Source organism: Schistocerca serialis, chromosome 9 (genome assembly GCF_023864345.2).
Source record: "Schistocerca serialis cubense isolate TAMUIC-IGC-003099 chromosome 9, iqSchSeri2.2, whole genome shotgun sequence".
Classification (NCBI taxonomy): Eukaryota; Metazoa; Arthropoda; class Insecta; order Orthoptera; family Acrididae; genus Schistocerca; species Schistocerca serialis.
Window position 1 is genome coordinate 73083939 of NC_064646.1, and position 17957 is coordinate 73101895.

A 17957-nucleotide genomic window follows, 5' to 3' on the forward strand; every position below is an offset into this window, starting at 1 on the left:
CTTTGCGTGTGTGTGTGTGTGTGTGTGTGTGAGTGTATAGTTAGCTCAATCAGGTACACACCTCCCTGCTGAAGAGGATCTGGAGGAGCGAGGAACTGTACATATGAGCGAAGAAAATGGCCTGAAAGCATCGTTATGTATGCAAATAAGACTGGGCATAACAAGATATGAGACATTACTAAGACACCAGTTATTCACTGTAGTTATCCATGCACAACATACACAAAGTTGACTCAGCACAAAATCGTTTCCATATCGAGAGACAGTTTCATCGTAGTGCGACTTGCCATTATAATTATACAAAATTAATTATAAAAATAAATAAGATAATAAAAACAGGAAATCAACGATGATAAGATGCGTGTCTTATCTAACATAAGAATTAGCAGTGATAGAGTATCATGGCTTGCTTCAAAGTGGTGACGACAGTTCAGATGTCTGCAATGTCAGCTAGGAGGGACTAAAATTGTGTTCGCCCTGAAAGCAGAGATATGCAGACGATTAATATTGAGAAAAGCTGTACGGATGAGATACAGAAAACGATACCAGTTAGTAATGGTGGCAGTCCCTAGTCCATGTATATTTTCTCTTCCACCATCTTCTGTTACTGTAAAAATATACGCAATCATAGTGTGTTTCTCGAGAACATCGCCATTTTCTCTGTATTTCATTTTCATTTTCATATTTTTATATATTAGTTTGTGGGACCATGTGAGCCAAAGCCGTTTCTCATGGAACGGGTAAGAACATCATTTACAGAATGACGATTAGAAAGTTTATAAACAAAAAATTAATAGCCAGTAAAACTCAAAAAACTCCCCCCGAAAAGACCTTGGAGGCCCATAGGGTACTGACCGGTCGCCGTGTCATACTAAGCCCACAGTCATTACTGGATACGGACGTGGAGGGCCATGTGGTCATCACGGAGCTCTTCCGGCCGAATGTCACTCTCCTTCTGAATCAAGTAGCCCCTTAGTTTGGCTCACGAGCGCTGAGTGCACCCTGCTGGCCAACAGCGCTCGGAAGAGCGAATGGTCACCCAGCCAAGTGCTACCAGCACGACAGCGCTTAACTTCGGTGATCTGACCGAAACCGGTGTTACCACTGCGACAAGGCCGTTGGCTATTAGTAAAACAAGAAAAGAAATTGTGAGAGAATATCAGTGAATACCACTTTACAGGAGAAAGATTTTAATTATTGCAAGGAACTCCGGCACAGATTAGGACTGTATCACATGGAGACGATTCCACTTGAATTTGAGCAGTTGAAGTTTAACACTCGTCGTTTTCTGTTCAGCTGGAAGACTATTCAAATGAAACCATCCGAGTAGTGTGCACCTTCCTGTACTATTCTGAAGGGAGTGTTACTCAACTGTTTATCGTATTCACTGAATAAATATTTCAGTTTCTTCTAAATGAGCAAATATTGTCAGCAACAAATTCAGTGATAGGTCATACGTACAGGGATGACAGAGCTATAATTCGGAGATAACGGCCCACACGAAGTTCACTAACTGACACCGTAGATAAGTGCGACCAACTCTTGTGGTCTGAGAACATTCTTGCTGAGTGCACAGCTTCGTCCCAAAATATAACGCTATACCAGCTAATAGAGAAAAAGTAAAAAAAGTAAGCAAGTCTTCTTATTTCAGCGTGAGGGCTAGTGAAGGTAGCAGCATTCAGTTTCTGCATAAGTTCTTGAACGTGATACTTCCAAGAAAGCGTTCCACCTACACTCTGTTCTAACAACTGAAAATGGTTCACAATCTCTGACTGCTTGACAAACCTGATACAGTGAAATTTCCTTTTCAGACGGAATCCGTGTCAGAAACTGTATGCATCACGTTTTGTTGGTCTTAACCGTTGATCTGTTCTCTGAGAGCCACGTCCTGATTTTGCGGACGACACTGTTAGCTACATGGTTATCATTACGTTTTACGTCTTTCCAAAAAAGAGTTATGTAACTTGCGAAGAAAAAACATTTTTTAGTCATCTGGTGTGATTAGTGGTAGAACAAAAGTTCGTGAGAACCTCTGCATTATATGACCTCAGACAAATTCTAATCTCTTCCATGTTTGTTGACAGTTGAAGACAAACAACATTCTGATTCCTACTTTCCCGATGCAAAATGAACTACTGCTTTTAATAACTGTACACAGAGCGAGTAATGTGGCATACAAAGTAAACTGTTGTTGTAAGAAATATTTATCTTAATCAAATAAATCCATTGGCTCTGTTCATTAGTGAACAATTGGTTTAAGGGAAATTCGTCCGAACACAGAAAAGAAAAATTGATTTGCCCATAATCTGTTTACCTGCATAACAGTTTAGCTAATTCACATGCTGTCACCGGTGTTTTCCAAACAGAACTTTAGTGTATACTGTGAGTTACATCGGATGACGATGAAACTAACATCAAAAAAGACTACTCGCATTAATAAGTAAATATTTACCGCAGAATATTGGTGCGTAACTGTTATCCTACATTGAACTGTACCCTTACGCTGTAACAAACTACACAAAAATCGGCACGTCCAGTGATAGTTTACTAAGGACGTGTTCTTGAACACCGTCGGAGAATCAATCACAAACTAATGAACACATCGAAATAAGAAAAATGATCATCATCCGTATGGGAACTCTTCCTTGTTTTACATTCACATGTAGTCATCTTCCTATAAGTCGCCCTCTCGGCGCCTCATTATCTCTTGAAATTAAGAAACTTCCTTGGTATGCATAAAATATTATCACCTGGTTTCAAGTTCCGGCTTCAGTCATCATTACGTCATCCACTTCAGTCTGTCGTGTGCTGGTTTTATTTGTCTCTTTGTCTCTGAATATAATTTTCATCATACATCCCTTTATCAGTTTATCAGTGCTTTCTGGATTGAAAGTCCATGTCTCATTACAAGCCAAAGCTGGTATAACGTATCAAATGTACGCTCCCCGTCTTAGGTAATAGGAAGCTTGTTTTGAAAACTGTTCTTAGGCTTTAATTATCATTTTTACTCTTCTATCAATCCATTTGCGGTCTTCAAGATCAATAAATAATTTTACTAAAGTGGTACTATATCATGATTGGTAAGCTCAGCTAGTTACTTTATGCTTTGTTAAATGTTCATTATTCTAGTCTTACGATAAGTAATTTTCAGTCCTTTATTAAGTTCTTCTATTCGCTGTTGAAGATTATTTTCACAACAGCCAAACGGTAAAAGCCATCTGCAAGCATGAATTCCATTATTCTGTTTCCAAATTTTGATTCTGAAAAATTCCTCTGGAACAGCTGAGAATATTGTTTGTACAGAATTCACATATACGTTTTGCAGTATGTTAACATAGGTAGTACCAGTAGCTTTCTTTCTCAAAGGCTGTTAGCAGTGGGAGATTCTAAGGCGTACTCATTTCCTTTCTTCATTAATTTCGTTATATATTCTTGGTCATAATTTCTGTGGATATCTTGCAGGTAAGAAACCGAATGGTGCATAGTCTTATAGGTCTTTTCTTCCATATACCCTGAGGATTTCAACCATTACAGTGCTGTTCTATACTTGGAGAACTGTAAAGGACAATCTCTTTACGCTGTTGCTGAGATTAACGTTCATTCAAATCAGAGTTGGCTAAAATAAGACACGTACAAATAGTAGAGGCGAATGTAAATGAATGCCTTTTTGGTACGATGCTGTTGTTGTTGTTGTCTTCAGTCCTGAGACTGGTTTGATGCAGCTCTCCATGTTACTCTATCCTGTGCAAGCTTCTTCATCTCCCAGTACGTACTGCAACCGACATCCTTCTGAATCTGCTTAGTGTATTCATCTCGTGGTCTCCCTCTACGATTTTTACCCTCCACGCTGCCCTCCAATACTAAATTTGTGATCCCTTGATGCCTCAGAACATGTTCTACCAACCGGTCCCTTCTTCTTGTCAAGTTGAGCCACAAACTCCTCTTCTCCCCAATTCTATTCAATACCTCCTCATTAGTTATGTGATCTACCCATCTAATCTTCAGCATTCTTCTGTAGCACCACATTTCGAAAGCTTCTATTCTCTTCTTCACCAAACTATTTATCGTCCATGTTTCACTTCCATACATGGCTACACTCCATACAAATACTTTCAGAAACGACTTCCTGACACTTAAATCTATACTCGATGTTAACAAATTTCTCTTCTTCAGAAACGCTTTCCTTGCCATTGCCAGTCTACATTTTATATCCTGTCTACTTCGAACATCATCAGTTATTTTGCTCCCCAAATAGCAAAACTCCTTTACCACTTTAAGTGGCTCCTTTCCTAATGTAATTCCCTCAGCATCACCCGACTTAATTCGACTACATTCCCTTATCCTCGTTTTGCTTTTGTTGATGTTCATCTTATATCCTCCTTTCAAGACACTGTCCATTCCGTTCAACTGCTCTTCCAAGTCCTTTGCTGTCTCTGAGAGAATTACAATGTCATCGGCGAACCTCAATGTTTTTATTTCTTCTCCATGGATTTTAATACCTACTCCGAACTTTTCGGGGAGAGGCTACAACCCTGTCTCACTCCCTTCCCAACCTCTGCTTCCCTTTCAGGCCCCTCGACTCTTATAATTGCCATCTGGTATCTGTACAAATTGTAAACAGCCTTTCGCTCCCTGTATTTTACCCCTGCCACCTTCAGAATTTGAAAGAAAGTATTCAAGTCAACATTGTCATAAGCTTTCACTAAGTCTACAAATGCTAGAAACGTAGGTTTGCCTTTCCTTAATCTATTTTCTAAGAGAAGTCGTAGGGTCAGTATTGCCTCACGTGTTCCAACATTTCTGCGGAATCCAAACTGATCTTCCTCGAGGTCGGCTTCTATCAGTTTTTCCATTCGTCTGTAAAGAATTCGCGTTAGTATTTTGCAGCTGTGACTTATTAAACTGATAGTTCGGTGATTTTCACATCTGTCAACACCTGCTTCCTTTGGGATTTGAATTATTATATTCTTCTTGAAGTCTGAGGGTATTTCGCCTGTCTCATACATCTTGCTCACCAGATGGTAGAGTTTTGTCAGGACTGGCTCTCCGAAGGCCGTTAGTAATTCTAATGGAATGTTGTCTACTCCCGAGGCCTTGTACAATGCTAGGTACTGATAAAAAACCTGTATAGAAGAATCTGAAACTACCAATTCTAGACTACTGCTCCAGCACTTTTATTCTTTATAGAACGGACATTAGACATCTAACGAATTCAGAGACGAGTTGCTGTGGCAGTAAAGTGAGTGTACACGAAAACTCAAAAATAGAGGAGCTCAGAAAATACGAGCGGATTTATTTACAACAAAGTTGTAGCTGTTCTCGCTAAACCCTTACTGGGTACAATTAGACAACACGTATCGAAAAGCTGCACGAAAATTCTGTAGCGTCCATCGTTTATGACGTGGTAAAATCTTATGAGCAAGATAGTAAGCAACAAATGCCCAGCCAAGGATGATAGAAATAATTTTCCGTTCGCTCATTACAGAAATGGAATAATGTAGAAATTACTTTATCCATGTTAATGCGAGGACACAGTTGGAGTTTATGGAAATATCTCTGAAAAAAATATTTCTGCCGAGTCACACTTTCTGAATGAATAAGTTAGTTAACGGAAATTAATTTCGGGCCTACTCCATTACCGGATGACGTTGCTGCTGTCTGAAGTCTAGAACTTGCTTGTGGTAAAATATAACCTCCGTCCCGACGTGATCGTGGTAGCAGTTTTCTTTTTACTGATACAGTGCAAAAACTAGTCAGCATTGGTACGGATTACTCTCCACTATACTTTGTACGGTGGATTCGAAAATGCACTCATTGATGAGTCAGAAGATTGTGACCACCATCCTGATAGCATGTTGGTCAACCTCTGGAATGCAACACGGCGGCAACCATGGGTGGCATGGATTCAACAAGTTGTTGGTACGTTCCAGGATATGTGCGGCGCCAGATGTCTACGCACAGGTCAGGCAATTCTCATAAATTACGGGCTGGTGGTTTGTGGACTGAGACCAATTGAGTCTGGAGCGAAGAGATCCACGAGAGTTTACTGTCATGCGCCTTGAACCACCGTAGCACGATTCGGCTCTTGTGACATGGGCAGTTATCTTGCTGGAAGGTGCCGTCGCAATTCGGAAACACAGCAAGCATGAAGGGATATAGATGATGCACAGTATTTTCACGTCGTCCACAGCTGTCATTGTGTCACGTAGACGGCCAGGTGATTGCCCCCAGTAGCATAATACCGCGCTCACCGGCTGCGTCCATGGCCTGTACATGTTTGAACAGCTGTTCACCTGGATGATGGCGTGTCCGGACACGACTGTTGAACTGCTGTTACAACAAATGTGGTTCACCCGACCATTTCCCACATTTTCGTTGACCCTTGGTCCAATCACGGTGATCCCGTGACCAGTGCCGTTCCAACTGACGATATTGATGTATCAACATGAGAAGATCTACATCTACGTGATTACTCTGCTATTCACAATAAAGTGCCTGGAAGAGGGTTCAATGAACCACCTTCAAGCTGTCTCTCTACCGTTCCACTCTCGAACGGCGCGCGAGAAACCGAGCACTTACATTTTTCTTTGCGAGACCTGATATCTCTTATTTTATGGTGATAATCATTTCTCCCTATGTAGGTGGGTGCAAACAGAATGTTTTCGCAACCGGAGGAGAAAACTGGTGATTGAAATTTCATGAGAAGATCCCGTCGTAACGAAAAACGCCTTTGTTTTAATTATCACCACTCCAATTCCCATACCATGTCTGTGGCACTAACTCCCCTATTTCGCGATAATACAAAACGAACTGCCCTTCTTTGTACTTTTTCGATGTCATCCGTTAGTCCCACCTGATGCTGATCCCACACCGCACAGCAATACTCCAGAATAGCGCGGACAAGCTTACTTTAAGCAGTCTCTTTAGTAGACCTGTTGCAACTTCTAAGTGTTCTGGCAATGAATCACAGTCTTTGGTTGGCTCTACCCACAACATTATCTATGTGATCGTTCCAATTTAGGGTATTTGAAATTGTAATCCCTAAGTATTAAGTTGAATTTACAGTCTTCAGATTTGTGTGACTTATCGAGTAATCGAAATTTAGCGGATTTCTTTTTGTACTCATGTGAATAACTTCACACATTTCTTTATTCAGGGTCAATTGCCACTTTTCGCACCATACAGATATCTTATCTAAATCTTACGCAATTCGTTTTGGTCATCTGATGACTTTACAAGACGTAAATGACAGCATCATCTACAAACAATCTAAGACGGCTTCTGAGATTGTCTCCTATGTTCATAACATAGATCAGGAACAATAGAGGGTCTATAACACTTCCTTAGGGAACGCCGGATATTATTTCTGTTTTACTCGATGACTTTACGTTTATTACGACGAACTGTGGTCTTTCTGACAGGAAATCACGAATCCAATCGCACAACTGAGGCGATATTTCATAGGCACGCACTTTGGTTAGAAGACGCCTGTGAGGAACGGTGTCGAAAGCCATCTGGAAATCTATAAATATGGAATTAATTTGACATGCCCTGTCGATAGCACTTATTATTTTATGAGTATAAAGGGCTACTTGTGCTTCACAAGAACGATTCGTAATGTTCGAATACAGTATATGTTCCTAAACTGTACTGCAAATCAACGTTAGTGATATGGGCCTCCAATTCAACGGATTACTCCTACTTCCCTTGTGAGGTATTGGTGTGACTTCAGCAATTTTCCAGTCTTTAGGTACGGATCTTTCTGTGAGCGAGCGGTTGTATATAATTGCTAAATATGTAGCTGTTGTATCAGCACACCCTGACAGGAATCTGACTGGTATGCAGTCTGGACCGGAAGCCTTGCTTTAATTAAGTGACTTAAGGTGGTTTGCGATACCGAGGATATACAAGGTGTTTAAAAAATGACCGGTATATTTGAAACGGCAATAAAAACTAAACGAGCAGCGATAGAAATACACCATTTGTTGCAATATGCTTGGGACAACAGCACATTTTCAGGCAGACAAACTTTCGAAAGCCGACCAAAGTGGCCGTGCGGTTAAAGGCGCTGCAGTCTGGAACCGTAAGACCTCTACGGTCGCAGGTTCGAATCCTGCCTCGGGCATGGATGTTTGTGATGTCCTTAGGTTAGTTAGGTTTAACTAGTTCTAAGTTCTAGGGGACTAATGACCTCAGCAGTTGAGTCCCATAGTGCTCAGAGCCAAACTTTCGAAATTACAGTGGTTACAATTTTCAACAACAGATGGCGCTGCAAGTGATGTGAAAGATATAGAAGACAACGCAGTCTGTGGGTGCGCCATTCTGTACGTCGTCTTTCTGCTGTAAGCGTGTGCTGTTCACAACGTGCAAGTGTGCTGTAGACAACATGGTTTATTCCTTAGAACAGAGGATTTTTCTGGTGTTGGAATTCCACCGCCTAGAACACAGTGTTGTTGCAACAAGACGAAGTTTTCAACGGAGGTTTAATGTAACCAAAGGACCGAAAAGCGATACAATAAAGGATCTGTTTGAAAAATTTCAACGGACTGGGAACGTGACGGATGAACATGCTGGAAAGGTAGGGCGACCGCATATGGCAACCACAGAGGGCAATGCGCAGCTAGTGCAGCAGGTGATCCAACAGCGGCCTCGGGTTTCCGTTCGCCGTGTTGCAGCTGCGGTCCAAATGACGCCAACGTCCACGTATCGTCTCATGCGCCAGAGTTTACACCTCTATCCATACAAAATTCAGACGCGGCAACCCCTCAGCGCCACTGCACGAGAGACATTCGCTAACGATATAGTGCACAGGATTGATGACGGCGATATGCATGTGGGCAGCATTTGGTTTACTGACGAAGCTTATTTTTACCTGGACGGCTTCGTCAATAAACAGAACTGGCGCATATGGGGAACCGAAAAGCCCCATGTTGCAGTCCCATCGTCCCTGCATCCTCAAAAAGTACTGGTCTGGGCCGCCATTTCTTCCAAAGGAATCATTGGCCCATTTTTCAGATCCGAAACGATTACTGCATCACGCTATCTGGACATTCTTCGTGAATTTGTGGCGGTACAAACTGCCTTAGACGACACTGCAAACACCTCGTGGTTTATGCAAGATGGTGCCCGGCCACATCCCACGGCCGACGTCTTTAATTTCCTGAATGAATATTTCGATGATCGTGTGACTGCTTTGGGCTATCCGAAACATACAGGAGGCGGCGTGGATTGGCCTCCCTATTCGCCAGACATGAACCCCTGTGACTTCTTTCTGTGGGGACACTTGAAAGACCAGGTGTACCGCCAGAATCCAGAAACAATTGAACAGCTGAAGCAGTACATCTCATCTGCATTTGAAGCCATTCCGCCAGAAACGTTGTCAAAGGTTTCGGGTAATTTCATTCAGAGACTACGCCATATTATTGCTACGCATGGTGGATATGTGGAAAATATCGTACTATAGAGTTTCCCAGACCGCAGCGCCATCTGTTGTTGAAAATTGTAACTACTGTAATTTCGAAAGTTTGTCTGCCTGAAAATGTAATGTTGTCCCAAGCATATTGCAACAAACGGTGTATTTCTATCGCTGCTCGTTTAGTTTTTATTGCCGTTTCAAATATACCGGTCATTTTTGAAACACCCTGTAGATTTGTATGTTTCTCATCTTGACAGTTGATCTTGATAGGAATTCAGATATATTTACTTCGTCTTCTTTGGTGAAGGAGTTTCAGAAAATTTTGTTTAATAACTCTGCTTTAGTGGCACTGTCATCAGTGACTTCACCGTTGTTATCGCACAGTTTGCTTTATGTATGACAAGAATCTCTTTGGGTTTTCTGCCAGATTTCGAGACAGAGTTTTGTTGTGGAAATTAATGAAAGCATCTCGCATTGAAGAACGCACTATATTTCTAACTTCTGCAAAACTTTTCCAGTCTTGAGGATTTTGCGTTCTTTTAAATTTGTCATGCTTTTTTCTCTGCTTCTGCAACAGCGATCTGACCCGTTTTGTGTACCATGGGGGATCAGTACCATCACTTATTAATTTATGTTGTATGTATCCATCAATTGCTGTCGACACAATCTCTTTGAAATCATTCCACGACTTTTCAACGCTTACACAATCAGATCGGAATGAGTGCAGACTGTCACTTAAAAAGGCGCTAAAAGCATTTTTATCAGCTTTTTAAAATAGATATACTTTGGGTTTCTTTTTGATGGTTGTAGGAGTAACGGTATTCAGATATAAGGATCATCCACTGCGGAGTCTTGTTTTCAGAAATGTGTGACGAACGGTGCACTCTGAAAACCTTGTGTCGGCCCAAGCGTTGTACTCTGTCCTCAGATCTGCCACAGCAAGCTGCCTATCCTGCTGTACAGATTGGGCAAGCATCCATCCTTCATCTTCTGAAGTAGGGCGTGGACGTCCAACACTCTCCCATTATTCGGCAACCACTTCCCATAGGTTCTTGCGAAAGTAGTACACGAACAGCCGACCAGCTTGCCGTTTCCGATATGATTGTTCCCAGGCGCCAGACCATAGATATCAGGATACCTCAATTTTGCGGCCTGTATTGTCACTAGCGTGATTCTCCATTTGTTTCTACTCCTCTTGTGGACAACCTGATCAAAAGTATCCGGAGAGCCCTACGTATTACGGAACTGACTACCAGCTGTCAGGAGAAGCAGATCCACCAGTATGAAACGAGGCTGGGAGTATTGATTTGTCAGAAAGAACATTTGAGTATGAAGTGGAAATGAGAAGGATGAACAGTAACTGAACTGGCACCAGGCAGACCTGATGTACTAATCAACAGGAACCGTCGAGGAGTGTGGTTGTCAGTCGTGAGTTTCAAATTGCTACCAACGGACAAGAAAGAACAATCACTCTGCGTAGGGACTTAAAAATAATGGGTTGAAATGGCCTAGCGCCTCCTCATAAGATACACATTTTAGTGCTAAGGATGCTTGAGGTGGTGTAAAGAGAAATGGCGCTGGACAGTGGATGACTGGCAACAAGTGATTCGGAGTGGTTAGTCATGGAAATCAGACGGAACGATTTGGGTACGGTGAACGCCAGAATAACGATTTCTGCCGTCAAATGTAGTGACAATACTGAAGTACAGAGCAGATACGGAGATGTATTTGGTGGTTAGGGTGAGGTGCCCATATTACGGTTAGGGAAACGCTTAATGTGAAAGGATACGAAACACATGGTACAGCAGTGTGTACTGAGTTCACAACCAAGTCTTCGAATGAATCACTTGTGAACTGGTTTGAATTCACGAGATCTAGGGACGTATGGCACTGTATGGCATTATCGTTTATTTTCAGAGATGCATACGGGGCCTGAAGATGGCGTAGTGGAATGCCGAAACTGGTTGCCGTCAAGAGAAAATAAAATAACTTCTTAGTTACACCCTGTTGGCGAAATTCACTCGTATTGACAATTACTTTCTGGATGAGTTATAACATCGACATAACTAGAGACGCAGCGTCCAATATCAGTAGCTTCTGTGATTTCTGCTCGTGGGGCAGAATAAGCTGCCATTCCTCCACAGGCAATTAGATACCAACGCACACGCTGTGCCCAAACTCTTACGGGACTTGGTAGATTAATCTGCCTCGAGTAATGAGTACGATGGGCAAACATCTATTAGACGCACTACCAATGTAGTGGTGTGGACATGTCGGGAATATGGGTCTCACGGGGAGCGTGCAAGGGATACGTCCCTGCAGGCGCACTATCCACTGTGCCCTCGGTGGCTCAGATGGCGCCGGCATGGTATCTCAGCGTGTTCGGTCAGAGGGTTTAGCTACCCTCTGTAATAAAAAAACTGAGTGAACGGATCAACGAACAACCTGAACAAGTGTCATCGGACGTCCGCCAAGAACAAACTGAACGAACAATGTGGAACAAAATGAGACAAAAAAAAAAAAAGGATGGCTAGAGCGTCTGCCATGTAAGCAGGAGATCCCGGGTTCGAGTCCCGGTCGGGGCATACATTTTCAACATGTCCCCAATTAAGTATATCATCGCCTGTTTGCAGCTAGAGTGTCCATTTCAATCAGATACGTCTTAAAAAGAGTCCCCAGCAGGGACCAAGCCGTCATGTTACTGTCCACTAAAAACTGCTCGGATACTTTTGATTAGATAGAGTATATTTTCCGTACTGCGTATTGATACCGGCCACACAGCTAGGCGGTAATCGATGACAGAGTGCACCGCGCAGAGTGGTCGCTCGGTTTGAGGCGCCATGTCACGCCAGAGTTTCGATTCCTTCCTCAGGCATGAAGGTGTGTGTTGTTGATAGCGTAAGTCAGTTTAAGTAATGTGTAAGTCTAGGGACCGATGACCTCAGAAGTTTGGTCCCTTAGGAATTCACACACATTTTATGACACGGCGGAGAGTGGCCATCATGTTTTGCCTTGTCAGTGTACGTACTGTAGGAAATGTTGTCTGTGGATAGATGGAGATCACATATGAAGGTTGCTCACTTCTAGTATACAATTACGCGGTGCGTAAGGGCTTGCTCTTCTGCCAAGGGCTGCGAAAGCACCTTCGCGACGAGTTGGGTCCGTTGGGCTACTGCTTGTCCCACACAAGTCCAGCCGGGGACAGACAGAGCTGTCTTACCGGACGACACAGCCTGCGGGCCGGACAGCGAGCAGCGGTAGCAGCAGCGGCAGCAGCAGCAGCAGTCGTATGCGCACAGTGGAGGCTGTCAGCAGCACCTCGAGATGGGCGCACCGGGGAGGCGCGGGAGGCAACTTGAAACAACAGCGGGTCGCGCTCATTACCCACTCCGCGCGCGGCAACTTAAATAATTAAATGTGTTTGTCATCAGCAGGGCGCCGTCGCGCTGTCCCGTACGCAGTCACGCACATACACACGCACGCGCGCGCGAGCGCGAAAAGCGCGCGCACGTAAGCACGGCCTGCTTGACAGCAGACGGGAGGGAAGCGCAGGGAGCAGCCAGACAGAAATTATAATTCGGTGCCGCGCGGGCAGACGGCCGCCTACGTCACGGCGGGGGCGGATGCTGCTAGGTGGGAGGTGGCCCGGGGCCAGAAATGCTCCGCCTCCCAGGGCAGCTCTTGTTCAGTCGTTGCCGCCGCCGCCGCCGCCGCCGTCGTCCTCGCTGCTACTGATGTCTCGCGGAGGAGGCGCTGCGCCTCGACTGATGGGTCCTATTAGTAGCAGAAAGATGCTCCACCAGCCGCGACCGCGAAGAGAGCAGCTGTGGGCGGCGTGTTGTAGACGGGGGCAAACGGTTGTCACGCAGCTGGTTCAAGCTACCACATATAAACCTAGCATCATCAGCAGCAACGCAGTTACATTTAGAGCGTAACATTGAAATACTTCCCAGGAAAAGGCAGCTAAGCCACCGAAAACATATTGCCTGACGGAAACAAGTAAAAGGCGCTGAGGTGGAGGAGGAAAAGAAATGAAACTGAGCAGGTTGAAAGTTGTAATGGTACCTGAATTACGTAACTATTACGGCACCTCTCCTCAACCTCTCGATACCAGCAATATTCTACTGTGTTTCTGCAAATAGTTAACATATTTCTGTGACAACATTCAGATTTGATTTCATTAATGTAGAGGTTCAAAATGGTTGAAATGGCTCTGAGCACTATGGGACTCAACTTCTGAGGTCATCAGTCCCCTAAACTTAGAACTACTTAAACCTAACTAACCTAAGGACATCCATGCCCGAGGCAGGATTCGAACCTGCGACCGTAGCGGTCGCGCGGTACCAAACTGTAGCGCCTAGAACCACTCGGCCACTTCGGCCGCCAATGTAGAGGTACTTTTGATACATCGATATGTGTTGTGTACACAGTTCCATGTAGTCAGCACATACACAACTTTCCCACTAGAGCGTGCCCCGCTAAGCACAACAGCGCAGGCGCAGCGCTCGTCCATCTCCGCACTACGAGATGGCGCTGCCTTAGAGACGGACCAAATTCTGCTTCCGCCGATCCGCATATTAATATGTAATGCAGCCAATGAGATTGCTGCTAATGTAGAACCTTATCTCCTCATGGATCACACTCGCGTAGTGATACCTGAACGCGCGAGGTATTGTAACGAGTGTACAGACCTCTGATTAGTAGTCTGCATTTGTCTGCACCAATATGTACCAGTCTGCATTAGTCTGCACCAGTCTATAGTCAAGTTTCAGTCTGCACCTAAGAAGATTACCATATTCCTGTACATAGCCATGAAGATTAATGTATAGACACTTTGTCAAGTATCGGAGATATGTGAGAATAAGATTAACGTACCAAGACCAAAGGAACTTCAGATTGTCAATTGTAAATAGCACCCAGAATCAAGTTCCGTAAGGTTTATGCTTGTTATTATTTTAATAAATGTGTGTGAAAATTAATCAAGTTCTGTTTAAAGTTGGTCACCGTCAATCTGCTACTCTAAGTGTGCAAGTGGCATTTCTATCGTCTGACCTAACGGCAGAAGATAAACACGCCACAATAAGACCACGAGACATATTGCTGACACTCGCCTTCTTCGTTAGAGCGACAAGTCAAATAATCTGATGGTGTGTGCTGAAGGTCTTACAGTACCCACACCACAATATGTTTATATTGCAGTGATATTATTCTTATGTGTATTCTTTCTTTTGTCACTATGATCTTTGACGTACTTGTAACTCTGATTTTTGGGTGCGTAAGCAGTTATTAGAGAGTCAAGTCTTGGTCGTCATGTTGAAAAGACGCAAATTGTAGTCGGTTTATGAAATGTGAACTTTAACAGTGAGGAAGACATTTTCAAGTATGTTTGATATTGTGAAGTGATGTTGCAACAAAAGTAATAAACAAGAAGTGTAACTTTAATTCGGAGTGCTGATTACTTTTTTACATCACCATTGTCCTAACTTGCAAAAGTTTAATCTTCAAGAATGGTTTGTGAAGCGCATCTATAAAACTTTTTAATATCGCAGAATAACACCTAGGCCTCTTTGCATCCGATCTTGGAATCATCACTACCTAGATTTTCGACGATTGAGCCATGAGTTCACAACGAGACCAGCGTGGGAAACACGAAAAGTTGAGTGCCTAGTTTATTCATTATTTCAAGAAATGACTAATAACTGTGCTCTAATGACACATGCCACATAATATAACTTCGTTGTTACCCGAAAATGCAATATTTAGCAGCGTGAGCAACACTACAACCATAATTAATTTTTGACCTTTGTTGTGGTAGTGTTGTTAGAATGTGAACCTTATGTTAATTCAGTAATCAAAAATGAAGTAAAATTTAAAACGAACTTGTCAATTTGTTCCTCCTACGACGTTGCATCCATTCATGCATGTACTGATGCGGTTGAGAAGAGTGTCATAAAGCCTTTGTTTTATACTTTGGAACAAGACGATCTTTATTCCTTAAGACGCCTGCACTGGAACGGAGGTGACATATTCAGTTTCAGTTTATTCAGTTTATTCACCATTGACCACTTACAGCAGAATAGGTCTGAACATTAAATATACAATTAACAATAACTTTACAGTAAAGTTTTTACGATTTAATTCCACTTCTTTTAGGAATATTCTTATATACTACTGCAATGCATATTTCAACATATTCTGTTATCTTATAAAATGGGTGTTTGAGTAACCAGTCATAAATCTTACGTTTGAAAATATCACTGGTCAGTGACCGAGCAGATGCTAGAAGTTAATCGAAGAGATTTAAACTCATTATTGTGTGTGAGTTTGCAAGCCTTTGTGAGTCTGTGTCTTGGTATGTCGAAGTCCAGTTTGCCTCTGGAGTTGTGGGGATGTATGTTCTCTCTGGTCTCGAACTCATTTAAGTTGCTTTTGTCATAAAGCAGTGCTGTGTAAATGTAAACAGAGTGTTACAAAAAGGTACGGCCAAACCTTCAGGAAACATTCCTCACACACAAAGAAAGAAAATATGTTATGTGGACATGTGTCCGTAAACGCTTACTTTGGCCGGCCGAAGTGGCCGTGCGGTTAAAGGCGCCGCAGTCTGGAACCGCAAGACCGCTACGGTCGCAGGTTCGAATCCTGCCTCGGGCATGGATGTTTGTGATGTCCTTAGGTTAGTTAGGTTTAACTGGTTCTAAGTTCTAGGGGACTAATGACCTCAGCAGTTGAGTCCCATAGTGCTCAGAGCCATTTGAACCATTTTTGAAACGCTTACTTTCCATGTTAGAGCTCATTTTATTACTTCTCTTCAAATCACATTAATCATGGAATGGAAACACACAGCAACAGAACGTACCAGCGTGACTTCAAACACTTTGTTACAGGAAATGTTCAAAATGTCCTCCGTTAGCGAGGATACATGCATCCACCCTCCGTCGCACGGAATCCCTGATGCGCTGATGCAGCCCTGGAGAATGGCGTATTGTATCACAGCCGTCCACAATACGAGCACGAAGAGTCTCTACATTTGGTACCGGGGTTGCGTAGATAAGAGCTTTCAAATGCCCCCATAAATGAATGTCAAGAGGGTTGAGGTCAGGAGAGCGTGGAGGCCATGGAATTGGTCCGCCTCTACCAATCCATCGCTCACCGAATCTGTTGATGAGAAGCGTACGAACACTTCGACTGAAATGTGCAGGAGCTCCATCGTGCATGAACCACATGTTGTGTCGTACTTGTAAAGGCACATGTTCTAGCAGCACAGGTAGAGTATACCGTATGAAATCATGATAACGTGCTCCATTGAACGTAGGTGGAAGAACATGGGGCCCAATCAAGACATCACCAACAATGCCTGCCCAATCTTTCACAGAAAATCTGTGTTGATGACGTGATTGCACAATTGCGTGCGGATTCTCGTCAGCCTACACATGTTGATTGTGAAAATTTACAATTTGATCACGTTGCAATGAAGCCTCATCCGTAAAGAGAACATTTGCACTGAAATGAGGATTGACACATTGTTGGATGAACCATTCGCAGAAGTGTACCCGTGGAGGCCAATCAGCTGCTGATAGTGCCTGCACACGCTGTACATGGTACGGAAACAACTGGTTCTCCCGTAGCACTCTCCATACAGTAACGTGGTCAACGTTACCTTGTACAGCAGCAACTTCACTGACGCTGACGTTAGGGTTATCGTCAACTGCACGAAGAATTGCCTCGTCCATTGCAGGCGTCCTCGTCATTCTAGGTCTTCCCCCGTCGCCAGTCATAGGCTGGAATGTTCCGTGCTCCCTAAGACGCCGATCAATTGCTTCGAACGTCTTCCTGACGGGACACCTTCGTTCTAAAAATCTGTCTCGATACAAACGTACCGCGGCACGGCTATTGCCCCGTGCTAATCCATACATCAAATGGGCATCTGCCAACTCCGCAATTGTAAACATTGCACTGACTGCAAAACCACGTTCGTGATGAACACTAACCTGTTGATGCTACGTACTTATGTGCTTGATGCTAGCAATGAGTCGCATGTCAACACAAGCACCGAAGTCAACATTACCTTCCTTCAATTGCGCTAACTGGCGGTGAATCGAGGAAGTACAGTACATACTGACGAAACTAAAATGAGCTCTAACATGGAAATTAAGCATTTCAGGACACATGTCCACATAACATCTTTTATTTATTTGTGTGTGAGGAATGTTTCCTGAAAGTTTGGCCGTACCTTTTTGTAACACCCTGTAGATTCATAACAGTTAATATCATGTGCTTGATAAAGAGGGGGCGGCAGTGTTCCTTGGGCTTAACTTTGCTCATTATTCTGATTCCTTTTTTTTTTTTAATTTTCAGAATTTCACTGACAAAGCAAGAATGTCCTCATAACAATATGCTGCAGGAAATGTGTGACTGAAATAGGCCAAAATATACCACCTTTTTGATACTCATCAGTGACTACATCTGGACTGGTCCCACACATGTTCTATCAGCGAAAGATCTGCGGAACTTGCTGACTACGGTAGTATCTCAACAAGACACA

At 43.3% G+C, this 17957-nt stretch overlaps 1 protein-coding gene across 1 annotated transcript in view; it reads left to right on the forward strand.

The window, feature by feature from the left end:
• LOC126419377 (uncharacterized) overlaps nt 1-13196 on the forward strand; it is a 66510-nt gene extending 53314 nt beyond the window's left edge. Inside the window, exons 2-3 of the mRNA XM_050086564.1 lie at nt 12545-12785; nt 12948-13196. Coding sequence (XP_049942521.1) covers nt 12545-12785; nt 12948-13196 — 490 coding nt within the window. The remainder of the gene's footprint in view (nt 1-12544; nt 12786-12947) is intronic.
• The last annotated feature ends 4761 nt before the right edge of the window (nt 13197-17957 follow it).